The sequence below is a fragment of the Candoia aspera genome, chromosome 1, assembly GCF_035149785.1.
Source record: "Candoia aspera isolate rCanAsp1 chromosome 1, rCanAsp1.hap2, whole genome shotgun sequence".
NCBI lineage: Eukaryota > Metazoa > Chordata > Lepidosauria > Squamata > Boidae > Candoia > Candoia aspera.
This window is the reverse complement of record NC_086153.1, coordinates 101376723-101396875: the sequence shown is the minus strand read 5'-3', so window position 1 is coordinate 101396875 and position 20153 is coordinate 101376723. Positions and strand designations below refer to the sequence as shown.

The following is a 20153-nucleotide window of genomic DNA, read 5'->3' as shown; positions in this document are numbered from 1 at the left end:
GATTTGTGTCTCTTGCGTATTCTTGAAGAAAATGGGCTTTCTGGAAAAGCAGAAAACACTCTTCTCAAATTAATTACAATGTGCTCCTAAGGGCTTGGATTAAGACAGATGCTTTGGTGCATTTTTTCCTTTGATTCTAAATCACAGTAGTTGATTGTAGGAGGAACAGTTCTGAAGAGAAACTGACTTTCGTCTGTTTTGTTTGGAGCATACAATTCTTGACATTGCCCTGAAGATTGCAGAACTATGGTAGGGTGCTTATTTTAGAAGAATGAGATCTACAGCTTCCCAAAAGAATGATAGCTTTGGTCTGTTGCTGTAATCTTAAAAATGTAACAAGATATCTGTGACAATCACTATTGATGCTACTAAACACAGTTTTCTCCTAAAGCAGTCTGGCTGATGTCCAAGGGCTGTATATCCCTCAAACCTGCCAAGTTTACTGTCAACAACGTAAAAAGGTTAACTATATGCAGTAATGTACTTGATGGAGGAGCCGGAAGTAGCTTCTTCTCTGTGGAAATGTTTTGGATTATATTTAATCCTTCCAAAGTTTCAGGAAGCAAATTCTGTTGAGCTGCAGTAATTGAAACATTAAACTGCACCTCCATTTTATAATCAGAGGTTCAGAAAAATCAGCTGTCAGTGTGCTATATAAAAATTAATTCTGGGTGATTTGTGTGGCTGACGGGTAAAAACTCTAAAAAACTTGAATCTAGATTAATCCATTGTCACTGAAGAATGTTTTGCAGAAAATGGCATTGCTAAAATGGAATTCACAGGGAGCATTAATTCTCTGAATCAGCCCATCCCAGTTTTGTGTTTCAGTTCCTTTTTTCCCCCAATTTATGAGCAATATATGTTGATCAGAAATTAAAATACAGATCTGAAAAATAAGTGTTACTGATGTAGCTTCAGAACTGCTGTTTCCCAGCATAACCATAAATCTTTTTTCCAATTAGCTTCATAAGCACATCACAGTAAGACATCTGCTGTGTTATAATTATGGGCAGGGGCGCCCACATGGGAGGTATAAAGATCAAGATGGCATCCACCACCTGGCAGTCAAAGCCCTTCCCCATGACACACATGAAAAGGTGTAGGGCTTCAACCATGCAGTGGCTGCCACCATGTTAAGAGGGGGTAGGGGGGAGATGTCAGGTGAGAGGGGCAAGGAATTTGGGCTACATTAGCAGATTGCAGTAAGCTACAATGTGATTTTTGGGGGGCATCAGCTAAGGACCAGTGTTTGCCAGGTTTATTTAATGTGATGACATGGATCAATGAAAGGTCAGGGCACCCTTAACATTTGGGAAGGGAAGGAGGGAGCAACGGGGAGGATGACTGAGGCTGGAACTGGCATAGCTGCATAGGACTGGGGGATTCCAATGGTTTGAATTGTGAAGGTAGGGGAAATGGGGGGGGGGTACCAAAACAAACACTAACGTTTTCTAAGGGTTTTCCTTTTAGCGTCCAACCATTGCCTGCTACAAAATGGTGAGAAAGCACGGTGCCGGTTTTCAACAATTACATTGTCATGGTGAGAGGAAACTCAGGCGACTGCAACAAATGGGCTTGTGAGCTGCATTAACATCTAGAGCTGGAGGTTCCCTAACCTGAGGTGTTCAGTCGCCACTGGGAGTTGTAAACCATGGTTATGGTTTACAGTTCTGTGGAAGCAAGGTTTGTTCCATAAATCCTAGTGAAATGAACCCATGATTTAGCAGAATGTGTGAACTCAGTCTTGGTATGTGACTGAGTTCAGTCCGAATGAACACATGTGCACACCTTCATTTCTAATTTCACTTAACCTCTGTTCATTGAGCTAACTAGAAGGCAAGATAAGCTATGCTAGTTTCATTAAGGTTTGTTTGAAAAAGCTAAGTTCAAACTTATTTATTATCCTGGTTTGTCCAAATGGGGTACTGTGGTTAACTGTATCTTATCAACTAACTGCAGTTAGTTGACAAACCACAGGTTTGCCAGTTAGAAGTGGGAAGTGGAAGCAGGCATGTTTGTGTTATATTGAACTTTGGTTTAGCATTTACCAGTCTGTTTAAAACTAAAGGGCCTTCAATTGGTGAATATCTTTTTTTTTTTGCTAGTTCCAGGTCTTCTTTTTCTCCTCATTTGTGTCATTGTGCAGTAACACCATCTTTGAGAACTGCCAGGCTCCATATGATTTATTATTGTGGTTGTTGTTACATTAAAATATATATATTTTGGGACATGCTGTGTTGCAGAGCACTGGTTGAAAGATCAGTATTTCTAACAATATATTTTGGCCTGAGACATTTTTAGAAAATAAAGGGCCTGTGGTTTCAGCCCTATTCACTGGCCAGATACAAAAAGGATCAGTTGTCATGAGGGTGAGCATTCTGAGAGACTGGAGAAGGTGATGAGAAGGAACCTCACTTGTCTGTCATCTGGTAAATGAGTGCCTTGTGATGGCAGTGCCATTTAGAGAGAGTGCCACAACTTGCTCCACAAGCTGTAAATGGGTCCACAGTTCGCCACTCTTCATCTAGCTTGCTTTTACTCTCATTGGCAGAAGAGGGTTCTTCCCAGTTACCATTCTGTTGAGGTTGTTTCACTGTACATTTATACAGGAAACCCGATATACACATGCCTGATCTTTTCCCATCTTTTCCCTAATTGTACCTTTGCTTCTAAACTTTGTCCAGATTTTGAGCCGAGTAATTGGCATCAGAATTTTTGATCTGTGGTTTGACAAACAACCTACTGTTTACAAATTTTGAACTGTGTTCATGTGCATGCATGAGAATACTTTCATAAGAAAGCTTTGGTTTGAGGAACTGAGTGTCATGCGCTCAGGAGAGGGCGTCAGCCAGTCGGGAGAGGGCGTCAGCCAGGAAGTTCTTTTTGCCCGGCATGAACTTCAGTTGAAAGTTAAAGCGGCTGAAGAATTGGGCCCATCTGACCTGTTTCGGGCTGAGGCGTCTGGGCGTCCGGAGGGCCTCGAGGTTCCGGTGGTCTGTCCAGACCTCGAATGGTTGGGTGGCTCCTTCCAGTAGATGCCTCCATGTTTCTAGCGCCGATTTTACTGCGAATGCTTCCTTCTCCCACACGTGCCAGCGCCTTTCCGTCTCCGAGAATTTCCTCGACAGGTAGGCGCATGGCTTCAGGATTCCTGTGGGGTCCTTTTGGAGTAGTATGGCCCCCAGGGAGAAGTCTGAGGCGTCGGCTTGGACCACGAACGGCCGTTCTTGTCCGGGTGCGCAAGGATTGGCTCCGTGGTGAACAGCGCTTTCAGCCTGTTGAATGCGGTTTGACACGCGGGAGTCCAATTTAGTACTGTCCCTGGGTTCTTGGCGCGCCGTGTGTCCCCCACTCCTTTAGTTTTGAGGAGGTCTGTTAGGGGGAGGGCTATCTCCGCGAACCCCCGTGCGAATGACCTGTAGAAATTCGCGAAGCCGAGGAAGCTTTGGAGTTGGCGCCTGTTACGTGGGCGTTCCCAATTCACCACCGCCTCGACTTTTGCGGGGTCCATTTCTATGCCTTCCCCGGAGATTCGGTACCCCAGGTAGTCTAGGCGTGCTTTATGGGATTCGCACTTTGAGGGTTTGGCATAGAGTTTCGCCCTTTTTAGCTTCTCGAGGACTTGTCTGACTAGGGTTACGTGTTCCTCATGCGTCTGGGTGTAGATGAGGACGTCATCTATGTAGACCAGGACTCCTTTGAACAGGTGTTCATGCAGTACCTCATTGATGAGCTGCATGAACACTCCCGGGGTCCCTGCTAGTCCGAATGGCAGCACTTTGTACTGAAAGGCGCCTAGGGGGCAGTTGAACGCAGTTTTCCATTCGTCCCCCTCCCTGATTCGGATTCGGTAGTACGCCTCGCGAAGGTCCAGCTTGGAGAATACTCTACCCGTGGACAGGTGGGCAAGCATGTCTTTCACGAGGGGTAGGGGGTATTTATTGGATAGGGACGCTGCGTTGAGGCCCCGGTAGTCGGTGCAGAGCCGTAGGGTGCCGTCTTTTTTCTCCCGGAATAAGACGGGCGCTCTGACCGGTGAGCATGCCGGCTCTATGAAACCCCTATGCAGGTTTTTATCGATGAACTCCCGGAGGGTTGTCATCTCCTTCGGGGTCATCGAGTAAATCTTCGGCCTGGGTAAGGGGACATCGGGAAGCAGGTCAATCCTACAGTCCGTCTTGCGGTGGGGGGGTAGTTGATCTGCCTCCGCTTCTCCGAAGACCTCTGAGAAGTCAGCGTATTGCTCAGGTAGGTCTTCTGGGGTAGCTATGTTGTCCTGGGCTGCCGCCTCTGCCCGTCCCATTGTGGGGTTGATCCTGCCCGCCGGAACTGGCGCCCGGTACGCGCCGTCGTCGAATTGGAAGGTGCGGGTCTTCCAGTTAATGCGGGGGTTGTTAGTTGCGAGCCATGGTATTCCCAAGACTACGATGGGCCGCCCTATGTGGGTTACCACAAACGATGTTCGTTCGGTGTGGGTGCCCATTTGGAGGGTGACCGGCTCGGTCTGCATCGTGGCTGGTTTCCCTCCCGCTGTTGAGCCGTCCAGCTGGTGGAATGCCAGCGGCGTGGGGAGGGGGAGGCAAGGTAGGTCGAGCTTGGCGACTATGTTGGGGTGGATCAGGTTCTTGGAGCACCCCGAGTCCACTAGTGCTGTGGCCGTGGTGGCTCTGTTGCCAACGGAGAGCCTGATTGCCCCCATTATTATGGGGCTTTTGTCGCTCTGTCTATGTGTTTCGCGCCCCTGTCCCACCACCTGCCTCGCGGCGCGTTTTAAGGCAGGCGGGGAGCATTTCCCGCCGGCTGGTCTGGGCCTTCGGCGTCCTCCCCCCCCAAGTAAGCGTCCCAGCCTTCGTCCGGTGTCGCTGTGGCTCCGGTCATCCGGCGGTGGGGGGGCGGCGGTGGGTTGGTTGGTTTGAGAGCCGTTTTCAGTGCGGGTTTGGGAGCGCTAGTTAGTGTTCGGTTGGAGAAGCAATCTGCCGTTTTGTGCCCCATTTTTCCGCACTTCCCGCAGGGCCCGCGAGTAAACTTCTTCTTTTGATACGTGGGACCGGCCGGCCCCAAGTGTGGCGTGGGTACCTTTGGGCTGGTGTTTGTTTTGTCCTCTGTTGTCGCCATTAGGAAAGTGCGGTGCGCGTGTTCCGCTCTCCCCGCGAGGTGGATCCAGCCTTGCAGAGTCTCCGGGTCGTCCCGGTAGAGTGCCCATTGGAGTACCTCGCGGTTGAGGCCCCTTTTGAACATTTCTAGCAGGGTAGTCTCGGACCAGTTGTTGATCTTCCCTGCGAGGGCTTTAAATTCGAGGGCGTAGTCCGGGACAGTTCGTGCGCCCTGTTTGAGGCCTTGGAGCGTGCTTTTGACCCTCTCCTTGGCTAGCGGGTCCTCAAAGTTGTGCTTCATCTCAGTGATGAAGGCGTGGAAGTCAGAGAGGGCGGGGGAGTTGGACTCGTACATTTGGACGTACCAGTCCGCCGCCCTGTCTTGTAGTTTGATCGCCACGGCTGCGATCTTGTCCGCTTCTGAGTTAAAGGAGTGTCTGTGCCGCCCCATGAACTCCCTGGCGTTTGTGATGAAAAACGACAGTTTCGCGGGGTTCCCGTCGAAAATGGGGAAGTCCTTTGGGGCCCGGGTGTTCGGTGAGTCCCCTCTTCTCGCTTCCCGACCCATGGCTTCGTCCACCTGGGACGCTTGCTGGTTAGCATTTGGCCTATGGGGGTGCGAAGGCCCGCTCGGGGTTTGGATCGGGGTGTGTACCTGCACGGGAACGTAGTTGTGAGGCATGGAGGACATCAGCGACTGCAGCATGGTCCCGAGGTCCCTTAGTTGGGCCTCCATGGCCGCGAGTCTGGCTTGCGTTTCTCGGTCCGAGATCCGCGCCGCAGCTGTGGTCGGACCTGTCGGCGTTTCCGTACGGTTGAGCCACCGGTGGGGTTCAGGCGTTCCTTTCCGCTGGTCAGCTTCCTCGATTTGGAAGTGAATCGGCTGGTTTGCCTCTCCGTTCTCCACCGCGCTTGCTGCAGTTGGGCTGAAGCTCCACGCCTGTGGCTGGGGTGCGATGTGGGGCGGGGAGGTCTCCGCGGGTCTCGGGAGGTATGTTGCTCCCTCCCGTGGCCGGGATGCCTCCGCCTCCACCTCCCTCCGGGGTTGGAGCTGAGGCTCGGGGTGGGCCGGGAGGGTGTCCGTGGCTCCTGGGGTCTGCGTTGCCTCTGGCCTCGGTCGGTCCTCCTCCGCTTCTTGCCGTGCGGCTCACCTGCCCTGGCCGCGACGCATCGGCCCCATCGCCCTCCGCTCGTGTTCTTCTCGCCGTCTGTTCCTCCCGCGGCTCGTTGTTGTCCGGTGGGGCTTGGCGAGGCTGAGTTTATGACTCTCAGCTTTATGTCATGCGCTGCCTACCACTGAGTGAAACACAGACACTGATTCAGGGAAGAGCAGGTTCAGGTTTATTTCAGCGTAGTGCTAGACGAGAAAAAAGCTGAGAGTGAAGGGAGCGCGCCGGTGCGGAGTTTAAATAGCCCGCGCCGGTCAGCGCCCCCCCCTTTGGGTTGCGTCATCCCCCCCTAGTCCTGCATGCTTCCGTGCCGGTAGGTGAAGGGTTGCAGGGCCCCTGCTGGTGCCCCGGGCTTCGCCCATAATCGGTTTCTTTCTCCGGCCGGTGATTGCTGTCAGCTGGGCGATCTCCGTTGCGCTTTGCTGACAGCTTCAGGTGTGCCTTGTGATCCGCCTTGTCTTTGTCTTTCCTTCTTCCTCTTTTGTGTCCTGATGGCTGGGTCATCCGGCCGGGGTCATTCCCTTCTCCTCGAGGTCTGTGTCTGTTGTTGTGCGTGCTTTGCTTATCTTAAATCCCTTCCTCTGCTTCCTAGGTATTGTCATGTGTGCCGTTGTGCTGATGCCTTCAGCTCAACGGTACTCATGACACTGAGATAATCTGGTGATGACATTATGGCTCTTTTATAGGACTTTTCTACTAAAAATTTTAAATGCTAATGAAAATAATTAAAAATAAAATTGACAGTACAATCTGGATTTAAAACCAACTTTATTTATTTATGTTACTAGGCTTACATGCCACTCCATTCATGGAACATCAGTTCCAAGCTCATTTGCTTAACATTTTATGTGACATGCTTTGATACAGAGATTTACAAATGAACCAAAAATTGGCAATATCCATTTAAAATCAGGAGACTGTGCAGTATATCATCAGTTCTTAAAACTATACACAAACCTAATGTGTGAAGTTTGTCGTTAAAGACAACTTACACATTAAAGTAAATAGCCATATTTCTGCCTGTGTTTCAATTGTAATGATAGGACCCACCCACCTGTTTGTTAGAGTGTGCTGGAAAGATCAGAAAAAACACACCAGGCATTTCTATAAAAATAACTGTATTTACAGAAAGCATAAAACATAAAGAGTTTCATATCCAGATATCCTGGGTAGGCACAAAAACTTTACAAGCTCATATTTACAAGCTCAGACATTCACACGCGCAGAGCTGTGACTGGAAGGGAAGGCAACAAAAAGGAAACTGAAACAAGTCCAGGCAAGCTTCCTCTAGGCAATTTTCTAATATGGTCATTCTTTTCACACCCAACCTGAGGATACTTAAGTCTGACCTGTTCACCCTGCCAGAGTGATCTGTTACCATAGTAACTTAATGGCTTGGTCCTTACAAACCAAGGAAATACCAACACTGTTGTTAGTTGCTGTCAAGTCGTTTACAACTCTTGGCGACCCTATGTATAACAAAATGAAATGCTGTTCGGACTTGCGTCATATGCCTGACTGTTCCAATGTTTGCATCCATTGTTGCTGTAACTGTTTCAATCCATTGCACTGAAGGTCTTCCTCATTTCCACTGGCCCTCGACTTTACCAAACATGATGTCCTTTTCAAGTGATCGGTCTTTCCTGATGATGTGCCCAAGGTATGAGAGTCTAAGCCTAGTTATCTTCACCTCTAGGAAACATTCTGGTTGTATTTCTTCTAAAACTGATTTGTTTGTTCTTCTGGCAGTCCATGGTATTTTCAATAATCTTCGCCAACACCACAATTTGAATGCATCAATTTTTCTTCTATCTTCCTTTTTTAATGTCCAATTTTCACAGGCATATATGGCTATTGAGAAGACCATGGCATGAGTCAGACGTACCTTTGTTTTTAAACTGACATCTTTACTTCTGAAAACTTTTGATAGGTCTTTGATGGCAGAGTTTCCCAGCATGATACATCGTTTGATTTCTTGATTACTACTTCCCTTGGCATTGATCGTTGATCCGAGTAGAATGAAATTGTTGATGACTTCAGTTTCTTCTCTGTTTATTGTGACATTGATTATTGGTCCATTTGTGAATATCTTTGTCTTCTTCACATTTAGGTGTAGTCCGCATTGCTGACTACAATTTTTGATCTTCCAGCAAGTACTCCAAGTCTTCTTCACTTCCAGCAAGCAAAGTTGTATCATCTGCATATCGCAGGTTGTTAATGAGCCTTCCATCAATTCTGATACCCCGTTCTTCTTCGTACATTCCTGCTTCTTGAATTATTTGTTTAGTGTACACATTGAATAAGTAGGGTGAAAGTATACAACCTTGTCGCACACCTTTTCCAATTTTGAACCACTTGGTATCACCATTTTCTGTTCTAACAGCTGCCTCTTGATCTGTGTACAGGTTCCACATGAGTACAATTAAGAGTGCTCTGGAATTCCTATTCTTTGTAATATTAACCACAACTTGTTATGGTCCACATAGTCAAATGCCTCTGAGTAATCAGAGGTAAACATCTTTCTGGTATTCTTTACATACAGCCGAGATCCATCTGACATCAGGAATGATATCTTTCATACCATGTCCTCTTCTAAATCCAGCTGGGACTTCTGATAGCTCTCTGTCGATGTAAGACTGCAAACAGTGTTGAATTATTTTCAACAAAATTTTGCTAGCGTGTGAAATTAATGAAATTGTTCGATAATTTCCACATTCTGTTATGATCTCCTTTCTTTGGAATGGGTATGAATATGGATCTCTTCCAGTCAGTTGGCCAGGTTGTTCTCTTCCAAACTTCTTGACATAGAAGACTAAGTGTTTCCACTGCTGCATCTGATTGTTGAAATATCACAATTGGTAATCCATCAATCCCTGGAGCCTTGTTTTTTGCCAATGCCTTCAGTGAAGCTTGAACTTCTTCCTTCAGTACCAATGGTTCTTGATCATATTCTACCTCCTTAAATAGCTGAACATTGACTAACTCTTTTTTATACAGTGATTCTGTATATTCCTTCCATCTTCGCTTAATACTACCTGCGTCATTTAATGTATTGTCCATAGAATCTTTAAGGATAGCAACGCGGGACTTGAATTTTCTCTTCAGCTCTTTCCGCTTGAGAAATGCTGATTGTGTTCTTCCTCTTTGATTTTCTAACTCTAGGTCTTTGCATATTTCATGATAATATTTTTCCTTATCTTTTTGAGCTACCCTTTGAAATTTTCTATGTAGCTTTCTTACTTCATTCTTTTTTCCATTAGCTTTAGCTACTTGGCGTTTAAAAGCAAGTTCCAGAGTCTCATCTGACATCTATTTGGATCTTTTTTTTTCTTTCCTGCCTTTTTAATGATCTTTCACTTTATTCACATATTATGTTCTTAATGTCTTCCCACAACTCTTCTGGTCTTCGGTCATCAGTGTTTAGTGCATCAAATCTATTTTTGAGGTGATCTCTAAATTCAGGTGGGATGTTTTCTAGATCATACTTTGACACTCTTGGACTTGCTTTAATTTTCTTCACCTTCAGCTTGAACTTGCACATGAGCAATTGATGATCTGCCCTGCAGTCAACTCCTGGCTTTGTCTTAACTGATAGTATTGCACTTCTCCATTGTCTCCTTCCACAAACGTAATCAATTTGATTTCTGTGTAATCCATCTGGTGAGGTCCATGTATATAGTCGTTGATTGTGTTGTTGGAAAAAAGTGTTGCAAATAAATAAATCATTGGTCTTACAGAATTCTGTCATGTGATCTCCAGCGTCGTTTCTGTCACCAAGGCCATATTTTCTAACTACTGATCCTTCTTCATTTCCAACTTTTGTGTTCCAGTTGCCAATAATTAACAGAGCATCTTGATTGCACGTTCGATCAGTTTCAGATTGCAGCATTTCATAAAAGTTTTCACTTTCTTCATCTTCAGCATTCGTGGTTGGTGCATATACTTGAATAGTAGTAGTATTAACTGGTCTTCCTTGTAGGCTTATAGATATTAGTCTATCACTGGCGGCGTTGTACTTCAAATATTCTTCTTAATGATTAATGCCATGCCATTCCTCTTCAATTTTTCATTCCCAGCATAGTATACCATATGACTGTCAGAATCAAAGTGACCAATGCCAGTCCACATTAGCTCACCAATGCCTAAGATGTCAATCTTTAGGCATTCCATTTCATTCTTGACAACTTCCAATTTCCTTGATTCATACTTCGTACGTTCCATGTCCCAATCATTAATGGATGTTTGTAGCTGTTACTTCTCATTTTGAGTCGTGCCACTTCAGCAAATGAAGGTCCCAGAGGCTTTACTCTATTTGCGTCATTAAGGTCGGCTCTACTTTGAGAAGGCAGCTCTCCCCCAGTAGCATATTGAATGCCTTCCAACCTGAGGGGCTCATCTTCCAGCGCTATATTGCAAAATGTTCTGTTGTAATCCATAGGGTTTTCATTGGCACATTTTCGGGAGTAGATTGCCAGGCCTTGCTCCCTAATCTGTTCTTTGTCTGGAAGCTTTGCTGAAAGCTTGCTGTCCACCATGGGTGACCCTTTCGGTAGTAGAACTACTGGTGGCATAGCTTCCAGCATCATAGCAACACGCAAGCCCCCATAATATGACAAACTAACAAACGGGTGGTCCACACGAAGACTTCCTTTTTCACGCACAGGTTCTGTGAAATCTTTTCTTCTGCCCCATCCTAAAGTTTACGTTTTCCCCAGGAACATTGCTAAGATTATCTTCAGGCCCTCAGTCTAAATCTGTGTGGAGGTAGGGAATGATACTAATGTCATAGTGCAGTTCTCTTACTGGGCCAACTAATTGGACTAATCTAATAGTCCAAACTGTAACAAGCCACATAGTTCAGGATTAAGATATCAGCACTGCACAGGAACTGTTCTTTTTTGTCTTCTGTAGGCAGAAAAAGCCAAGCAGAGCTGCCAACTGCTGTTGTGGTCCTGTCTTCCTTAGACGCGGGGTTTTAAAAGAGTAAAGTGGGGGATCCTGACTCTTTCAGATCCCATGAACTCCTTGCCCACAGCTTGTGGGTGGGCAGAGTTTTGAGAGTGCCAGATCCTGCTCCAAAGAAGCCTGCTGAACAACCCAGGGAGTTGGCAAATAGATTGCTGTCTGTAGTAAAACAGGAAAGCCCACCTGCCAAACTCACTACGTCCGCAAGCCCACAAACAGCTGTTCAGCAAAGGAGACATGTTCAGACAGGTATTCCGTCTCACTTTGTTGCTCATGGTGTTGCCTAGAAACTCAGGCACTCTGAGTGGCGTGGAGCTGAAGACCTATTCCCTGAATTTGGGAGAGAAACAACTTAACCTTTGCAAAGGTGGCTTTCTGCCTACCTGAAAACATGAATCACAAAGTATTTCAGGCAAAAGCAAAAAGCCTTTATTAAGGGGGGTCATAACCTTTTATAGGGTGCAGAAACAAATGATACATACATTCAGTATATGTGATACATCATACAGCAAGTAATCAAACAATAAGAGGCACTGATTACATGTGAGAATTGAACAATAGAAAACATTAGACAGCATTCCACAAATAGCAAATTTATGAGTTACATCAATCCCTTTCCTGGCAGGGTTCAGGGCCGCAACTAGGGGGGAGCAACTGGGGCATGTGCCCCAGGCGCTGTGCTGGTGGGGTGCCAAAATGGGCACTAGGGGGCACCAAAACGGGTGTGGAATCCATGTTTGCCCCGGGTGACACAGACCCTAGTTGCAGGCCTGGTGGGGTTTGCATCTTTTAAAACTTGCAAGTGTATTCAAGGACTTTCAGAATACGCTCCCTATTGTTTGGTATCTGAAAAGGCAAGTTCTCACATACCAGAAGAAATGGCCTTGGCCCAGAAGAAAAACATGTTTTCCTAAAGTTAGAAAAGAGGCCTAGACTGCCATGTGAGAAATGCCAATATCACCTTTCCTTAAAAACTAATAATGAAGCCTAAAAACTCCAGGTAACAATGGCAGACAATGAAAGGCAGGACAGCCACCTGTCAACTCACCACCTCTCCAAGGTCCATCCTGCATCATTGTCTTGACCTGCTGGTGATGTTCTGAAAGAAGAGCAACAAAACCTGAGGATTTGATCAATAATTTTGCTTGAGACACTCTGGAAATAAGGACATCACCATTCAGTGACAAGCCAAAACAGAAGCAATAGACTGGGAATGGAAAGCATAGTATTCTGGTGGTTCTCCTTCGTCCAGGGTTAGCTCCAGTCAGGGTTGGTGTGGGGAGCTTCAGTGTTCTGCTCTCTTCCCATTTTTAACATTTACATGAAGCCGCTGCATGAGGTCAGTCATTGGCATGGAGTGAGGAATCATCAGTACGTTGATAATGCTCAGTTACAGTATATATATCACCATCCCAGGCCGACTGGTGATGCCATCAAGTTGCTTTTTCCATGTCTGGAGGCTGAGATTTGGAGGAACAGGCTTTGACTCAACCCTAGCAAGACTGAATGGCTGTGGGTTTGGGGCCCATCTGAAACTGAACTGGAGATTCAAGGTGCTAGTTACCACCTACAAAGGACCAGGTTATTAGCACAGAACCAGGTTATTTGTGGGATCACCTGTCTCTGATTACTTCTGCCTGATCCGCATGTTCTCATAGGATAGGCATATTTCAGGTTTCCTCCTTGAGGCAAGGTCATCTGATAAGGCCTAGGAGATACGCCTTTTCTGTTTCAGTGCCTGCCCCACCCCATCCACCCACTGCTGAAATTTGGAGGGCCCCAATTCTCTTAGCCTTTGGGAAAGCTTTAAAAACTTAGCTTTCCCTTCAGGACTTGAGCTAAGATGATATATATATAAGCCAGTCTTCAGGGAGGTGGAGAGTATAATTGGTGGGCCTGGCTGTTGTTGATAGGTTGGTTTTGGATTTGGTTTTTTGTTTGTATTGTATGGTCTTTTAAAAAAATTGTTCTATTGTCTTTTTTGTGGATCTTTATTTGACATACGCTACCCAGAGTTTTGATTATGCACACTGGGCAGCTATAGGAATTGTCATGGCCAGCTCAGACTCAGAAGATGAAGAGGCATGACTGGAGGGTCCTCAGCCTGAGAGGATTCAGCTGGGAGGGTCACAGGCAGGGAAAGCAGCATTGCCTAGCAACCAGGAGAGGCAGTTATGGCTCGCCTCAGAAGACGAAGAGGCGGAGCTAACACCTCCTCCCAATGGAAGGGCTCACCACTAAGCAAGGGGGGCTGAACAAAGGCACTCAGCAAGACTATGGGCCAGAAAGAACCCCACCCCACCAAAGGAACAAAGCCAGGTCACGCCATCCCTATATAAGGGGAGCCCTGCGCCTCACAGATCCATTGGTGACAACTCTCCCTTGGAAGGCAGGCTAAGGAGTTGAAGAACTCAGTAGAATAACCTCACAACTGAGTTCTTCAACTCCTTAGCCTGCCTTCTCAAGTAGGGACCATGGACCCTCATACATTTCTTTGACCTTCTAGTATCTTGCTTACAATTTGAATTGTCTCTTGTCTCTGATTTAGGCTGGATGAGTTTTTGTGGGGTGGATATTTTGAGCGTGAGGGACTACGATTGTTTGTTCAAACCTTTTTGCCATTAGAATTCTGTTTGAAAACCTTTTTAGTAAAGATGTAAGATTTACCTGTGTGTCTCAGATTCCCATGGGTCAGGACAGGACAGGAATCTTCTAAATAAATAAACAAATGCCCTATAATATTTAATAATAGCACAGAATTTAATGGTCCTTTTTTCTATGATCTCTGCAGAGTTGAGAATTACACATTACAGGGTGATCCAAAGACTCTTCTTGGAAGGTGCTCTCTGATTCAAACCATTTGAAGGGGTACATCACACGTTTTCCTCCACTGAGCCGAAAGTAGGCTCAGAATCCTCATGAATGTCCCAGCAGAACTTGAAGGGCAGCTTTTCCATCCTCTCCTTAAAGACTCGGTCAAACCTTTCATTCTGTGCAACAGTCAGCATGTTCTTCCAGTCCCCAACAGTGCCTGGTAAACAGTGGTTTTTAAAAAATGTCAACAGTTTTTGTATTTTAATTGAACTAGAGGCTAATAATCTCATCCTGTCCTGTCACCAAAATGTTCAGTTTTACACTGGTATGTGACTAGGTATGTGTAGGAGTGTGTGTATGTAACATTTCAGGACTTCAGGAGGGGGCAATAGTGACGAAGATCAGAAGTCTTCCAGATGTGGTTTCCACTGTCCAATTACCTTGCCCACTGTGGGCTTCTCAGAGCCTGAGAAAGTGGACAATGGTTTGCAAAACATTAGAACATAGCAGAAAGAGAGGTTGTTAGCACAAGTTTATACCACTTTAGAAAGCGCCTTTCAGATGCAGGTGGTAATCCTGGTGTCAGCTGAAGCCTGGCATGTTCCACACACATAGCCCCAGAGTTTGAATTCCTACTGATTTACCTTTGCGAAGAAAGGCCCCTTTGCTGCAATCTACGATACCAGGAGTCATGAATGTGTAGTTTGCTCTAGCATCCACCTTCATGTTATCAAATGTAGCTTTGTCCACGACATCATCCAGCTCCTTTTGAGTTAGCTTTTTTCCGAGGAAGCTGCATATTTTCAGTACAGCACTCCTCAGATCCTGCAATTTGATATAGCTTTATATTAGGTCTCATCCACAACAATGGAGAAAAGATGGAAAACTTTGCTGATGTCTTTGGGGAATTCTAAGGATTATCACTTCCTTATACGAATCTTGCGTATCAATGCTTTGCTTTTGTCTCTCACTCCCCCAACCTTTAATTCTTTCTTTCCCTGGTGAAAAAACAATATTACCCTGGGATTAATTAATTTGCAATTTCTATTTCTTTTTTTAAAAATAAAAACTATATAGGGACATAGGAAGCAATTCAATTCAGTATCGATTAAAGAAAGAAAGGCTTCCTTAGGACTGCGGCTAAACATTTTCAAGAGGCACGTTGTTGAGAAACATTCATGGGTCAGAGGATATTTATGTGCCACAATTTTCCTAAGATTCAGAATCCTACATTCTTAGCAATCTTGGCTGCGTCAGAGGATGGCCAGTTCTAAAGCCAGGCTAAATAGATGCCCTGGTCTCTCTTGAAAATGAGGGCTGCAGGTGACTTCAGTCAATCTCTTTTGAGCCCAGCGGCTTTCCCCTCTCCTTTATTTGTGCCTTTCATTTTCTCAGGGACACAGCTTACCTTTTTCATGTCTTCATAAGAAAGGAAGAGAATACTGAAATCCCCCTTATGAGCGTACCAGCCTTCGACATGGTCTAGCCACAAATTACAAACCCCTGATAGGAGAGAAATGAGTCTGGCATAAACATGAGTGCAGTCTTGAACGTCACCTGGCTCAGTGTTCCAGCTCGCAGTCTGTCTCAGGGATACATTCCTAATGCTTGAATTTCCTCCACGTATCCTGAACGGCCTGGTGGGCCTACAGAGCAAAGCATGATAGCTCAACTGAGGGGCCGCTCGAACGACACTGACTGTGGAGAGGGCAGACAGGAATGGGGCGGTAACAAGGTGTGGTTGCATACTCTCACCGTTAAAGGGGGCGACTTGTCAAGTTGCCGCTGCTGTTTTGTTTGCTTTGCTTTTGCTTTTGCTTATTTGGATCTTTTTAGGCAATCTGGGTTAATTTTTTATACTTCTGCAAATATCAGGCTTACTCTGGTTAGCTCTCTTCTGTTTCCAGCCCTTAAACACTCCCCTCATGAGCTCGCTGTTAGAGAGACACCCTTCTTGAAATATATGCATAACAAGACGGTTTATTTGGATCTTTAGCTACTTTATTTTTAAAAAAACAAGGATAACTCTCTAGCTTTCAAATGAATATTGATTTTTGTTAATTTTGGATTCTGTCCATCCATTCCCAACTCAATCACATCCTGATTTTAAAGCCCCAGACAATGTGGTATCAGCCTGCGTTAAAGGAAGAGTAACCCGAAAGGATCTGTAGTGTAGGTGTCCTAACTTTGTATGAGAAACAGCTACAACACTCTAAAGATGTTCAACTTGCCGGAAGACTTATTCCATTTTAAAGCAAGCCAACAAACAAGATATTTCAGGCTAGGGACCCACAGGAAAAGAGTATACTTGGAAGGCAGGGGGCTGCAAGGCATTATGGGTAAAGGGGGGGATGGAGACCACCTGTGATAAGTAGCGTCCATCATGACTCAATCCAGCATGCTTGACTGTAACAAAGCACAGCTCAGCAAGGGGTGGGGCCTAAGGCAAGCCTTCCACTGGGGAATTTGCCACCACAGAGAGACCTGGCCATTCCCCCAGGTGTCTGGGCTAGGAGGATGGCAGCTGAGGCTGTTTTTACTGAAGGTGGAATTTGGGTTTTTTGCAACCTTAGACCCTTATTACAGGTAGTCCTTGACTTATGACCACAATTGGGACCAGAACCTCTGTCACTAAGCACGGCGGTTGTTAAGAGAGTCACACCCAAATTTATTGCCTTTATTGCAGTGGTTGTGAAGTGAATCACCATGGTCATTAACTGAATCACATAGTTCTTCAGGAAATGCAGCTTCCTCCATTGACTTTGCTTGTCAGAAGACAGCTAGGAACGTCACAAGTGGCGATCACATGACCCCAGGATGCTGCAACCATCATAAATACACACCGGTTGCCAAGCACCAGAATTTTGGTCACACGACCGCATGGAGGCTATGATCGTCACAAGTGTAGTAAATCCTTGACGGATTCAACCAGTTGCGACTCACTTTGTTAGGGCTGTCCTATCTTGGAACAGTCACTAAACGAATAAGTCAAAGGCTACCTGTATTTGTATTGTGGTTCTAATTGTGGGTTTTAACTTGGTACCCTCCCCCGAGTCACTGATCTGAGATGGGCAGCCATATAAATTGCTTAAATAAATATCAAATTACTCCAGAGTGCACGCATCATGCTTTGTCCACTCCGAATGGGGCATGGGCCCCAATTCTTCTAGCCCCTTTCTGGCAGTGGGGAAATGGCTAGGCTGGAGCTCCTCTGAGCACCTGCTTGCGGCCTCATGCTGAAGGGTCCTTTCTCAGAGCACTGAGCCCAGCTGGGAGGGGTGAGTTTCGGTGGGTGCCACTGGTGGGTGTTGTCTTCAGCCCGGCAACTGAGGCTGATGCCAGTGCTGAATCAGGGCTAAGGCACGTTCCACCTTCTGTCCCCATTACTCAGCCCCATGGGCTGTCCAGTCTTACCCTTACTTCTCTCCATTTTTCTCCTCCATATTAAATAAATCCTAGTATTTCTTTTCTCTCTCTTTAATAAACTGCCTTCTCTTGCCCTCTCCCACCCACTCTTACCTCATGAGTTGTTCTAGGAATCCTGTATTCTTCTCCACCCATCCATCCCACCATAAACTGTTCATGTGGAGTTGACACAAATTACTGCATGAGTATAGAGAATAATTATTCTTATCTTCTGGGGAGAAGGTGGATTGTTTGTTCTTAGTGGGAAGTGGATTGAAATATATTCATTATCTCTTGTCCAAGACAAAAACTGACGTTACCTTATCAGGATCAAGCTCTTCTTACCTTTGCCAGCCAGAAACCTCTCCAAGAACGTATCAAAGTCTTTTGGTGTTTCAATTTTGGGTGCAATTTTGGCAAAATGATAGGCAGAGACCAAGACATCCTTTGGATTTCTAAAGACATAAATAATCTGCAGGAGATATAATAATATCTAGTTGAAAAATGATCTTCAGAGACTCCAGCTGGAGTGAAAGCAAGGATGGCTCTCAGCTTCAAGCAGCAGGAAAAACACGGGACGAGGGGAAAGTCTTCACTGAGGTTCGGTTGGCCTTAAGGGGCATTCTGGAGGCCAGGGGGTACTCCATTTCTACTTGATGTGATAAAATGTCAACTGACCAGGAAACCTATCTAGCTATATATTTATTTATTATATATTTATATATTTACCTATCAGATTTGTATAGCCACCCGTCTCTCACAGTGACTCTGGTCGGCATGCATAATTACACAAAATATATAAAAACCATTAAAAACACAATTAAAATGAAAAAGATTAAAAAAAAGAAAACAGAGAATGGTGGCAATGCATACAGAGAGTGCATCAGTGAACTCTCATACAATCATCTAAAAGGATCCACTCTATTTTGGGACCCCCAAGCTCATTGGCCAAACCTTTTTCAGGGCCTTCCGGAAGACCGGCAGCATAGGGGCCAGCCTCACCTCGGAGGGAAGGATATTTTTTACATGGCAGGGCCCATGGCAGAAAAGGCTTTCCTCATAGGTCCTGCCTGACAAAACTGACGGGATGCCCAACATGCCTCTCTTGCTGGACCTGATGGGATGGGTAGATGTAATTGGGAAGATGTGGTCCTTCAAATAACCTGGTCCCATGCATTTTGCACCAGCTGAAGATTCCGGATGTTCTTCAGGGGCAGTCCCACGTAAAGCTGTTACAGTAGTCCAGCATGAGTGACAGAGTAGCAATTGTGGAACAGATTGATGGCTAAAGGAAGCACTCAACTTGGCACCCTCTGGATACATTAAGATTGCAACTGGTTTGGGAAAATAGGTTTAAGAATTGAACATCTCTATATATGGATCTTCAACTCAGATCCTAACCTATTTCCACCAGGCATGACATTCTGGTGTTAACACTGTTTTGTCTGGGGTACTTTTTCTCACCCTTCAAACCTTGTTTGCACCCGCCAAATGCATACAAACAATATACTATCTGTATGTTTTTCCTTGCCTACTTGTCATTGTTCAGATACATAGCTAAAAGAATGGAAGACAGGCAGTCCCTCGCCCCACCCCAGGATACACGCAGTGTAGCAAAATAGGTCCTACTTTCGCTCTTCCATTTTGTAATCCTTTGGGTACCAAATAGTAGGGCAGATGGGAAGAAAAGAGACGAGGTGATGGACGACTTCGATAATCTACATGGAAGGTATTATACTCCAGCCATGGTGCTCTTTCAGCCAGGGTAATATTCTCAGTTCCATCTCGATGACCTTCATGAAAAATCAAGCTCAGAATATTCTGAGTCCATATTGTGCCTGCAAAGAAGAAATAACTGAATTTATTCACCCGGTGCTATAATTATTTGGAGAATGTTGAACTTACACCAAGAAAACTTTCCTATTAGGAAGGATAGTAAACATTTCAGAGAAACATGAAGACAATGGATTCTTCTAAAGTATTTAGATTAAGTATATACCCTAATTATTAGCATCTGTTTATTCCAAGGAAATGACTTTTGGAAGTTGCTCCTGGAGAGAAAATTTGCTCTGTAAAGTAAAATAAAAATGGGCACAATGCAGATTTAGCAGCCTTATTTTACTTACACTTCCAGCTTCTAATAAAATGCCAGATGTTAAGCTCTTGTTACAGCACAGCACAGCTGCAGCAACCAAAATACTGAATCCTTGAATAACAGCATTGGATATAAGGCTAACTCTTCCTCGGAAAACATCTTTGAACTTACCTGATTTAGGATATGTGATTATGAATACATCATCATCTCGGATTTCAAAACTGTCCAGTGCATCTATACTTTCAGGTGAGGACAGGTCTCTTATGAAATGGAATCCTTTGTATTTATACATGAATTCATCTAGTGGCTCCATTGCTTGAGCTGTTGGTATAATAATAGAGCAATTGACGATAGTTCCTACATTTATGGTCAATACTGTATTAATTCAGTTCTTTAAAAATCATGCTTCCTGACAGCATAAAGAAAAACAACATATATCATTAGATTAGTTTCCCTAATTCATTAGTTAATTTGTTTCATGAATTCTATTTTCAACCATGAAAGTTCCCATTGCAAAGAGTAAATCTGCTGCTGTTCTTGGCATCTAATAGTTCTCTTTAGAACAGAAATTTTTAATTAGAACAGTAAGAACGTACTAGTTTCAATTCTTTT

The 20153-nt window shown here is 45.0% G+C and overlaps 1 protein-coding gene across 1 annotated transcript; it reads right to left on the bottom strand.

Moving 5' to 3' along the window:
• Positions 1 to 13968: 13968 nt before the first annotated feature.
• LOC134502450 (amine sulfotransferase-like) lies at positions 13969 to 20090 on the bottom strand. The gene is made up of 6 exons (XM_063310811.1): positions 19713 to 20090; positions 19076 to 19284; positions 17792 to 17918; positions 15450 to 15544; positions 14686 to 14866; positions 13969 to 14258 (listed from the first exon to the last, which is right to left on the bottom strand). Exons 1-6 carry the CDS (start codon positions 19852 to 19854, stop codon positions 14101 to 14103), a joined length of 912 nt encoding a protein of 303 aa, XP_063166881.1. The 5' UTR covers positions 19855 to 20090; the 3' UTR covers positions 13969 to 14100.
• Positions 20091 to 20153: the final 63 nt, after the last annotated feature.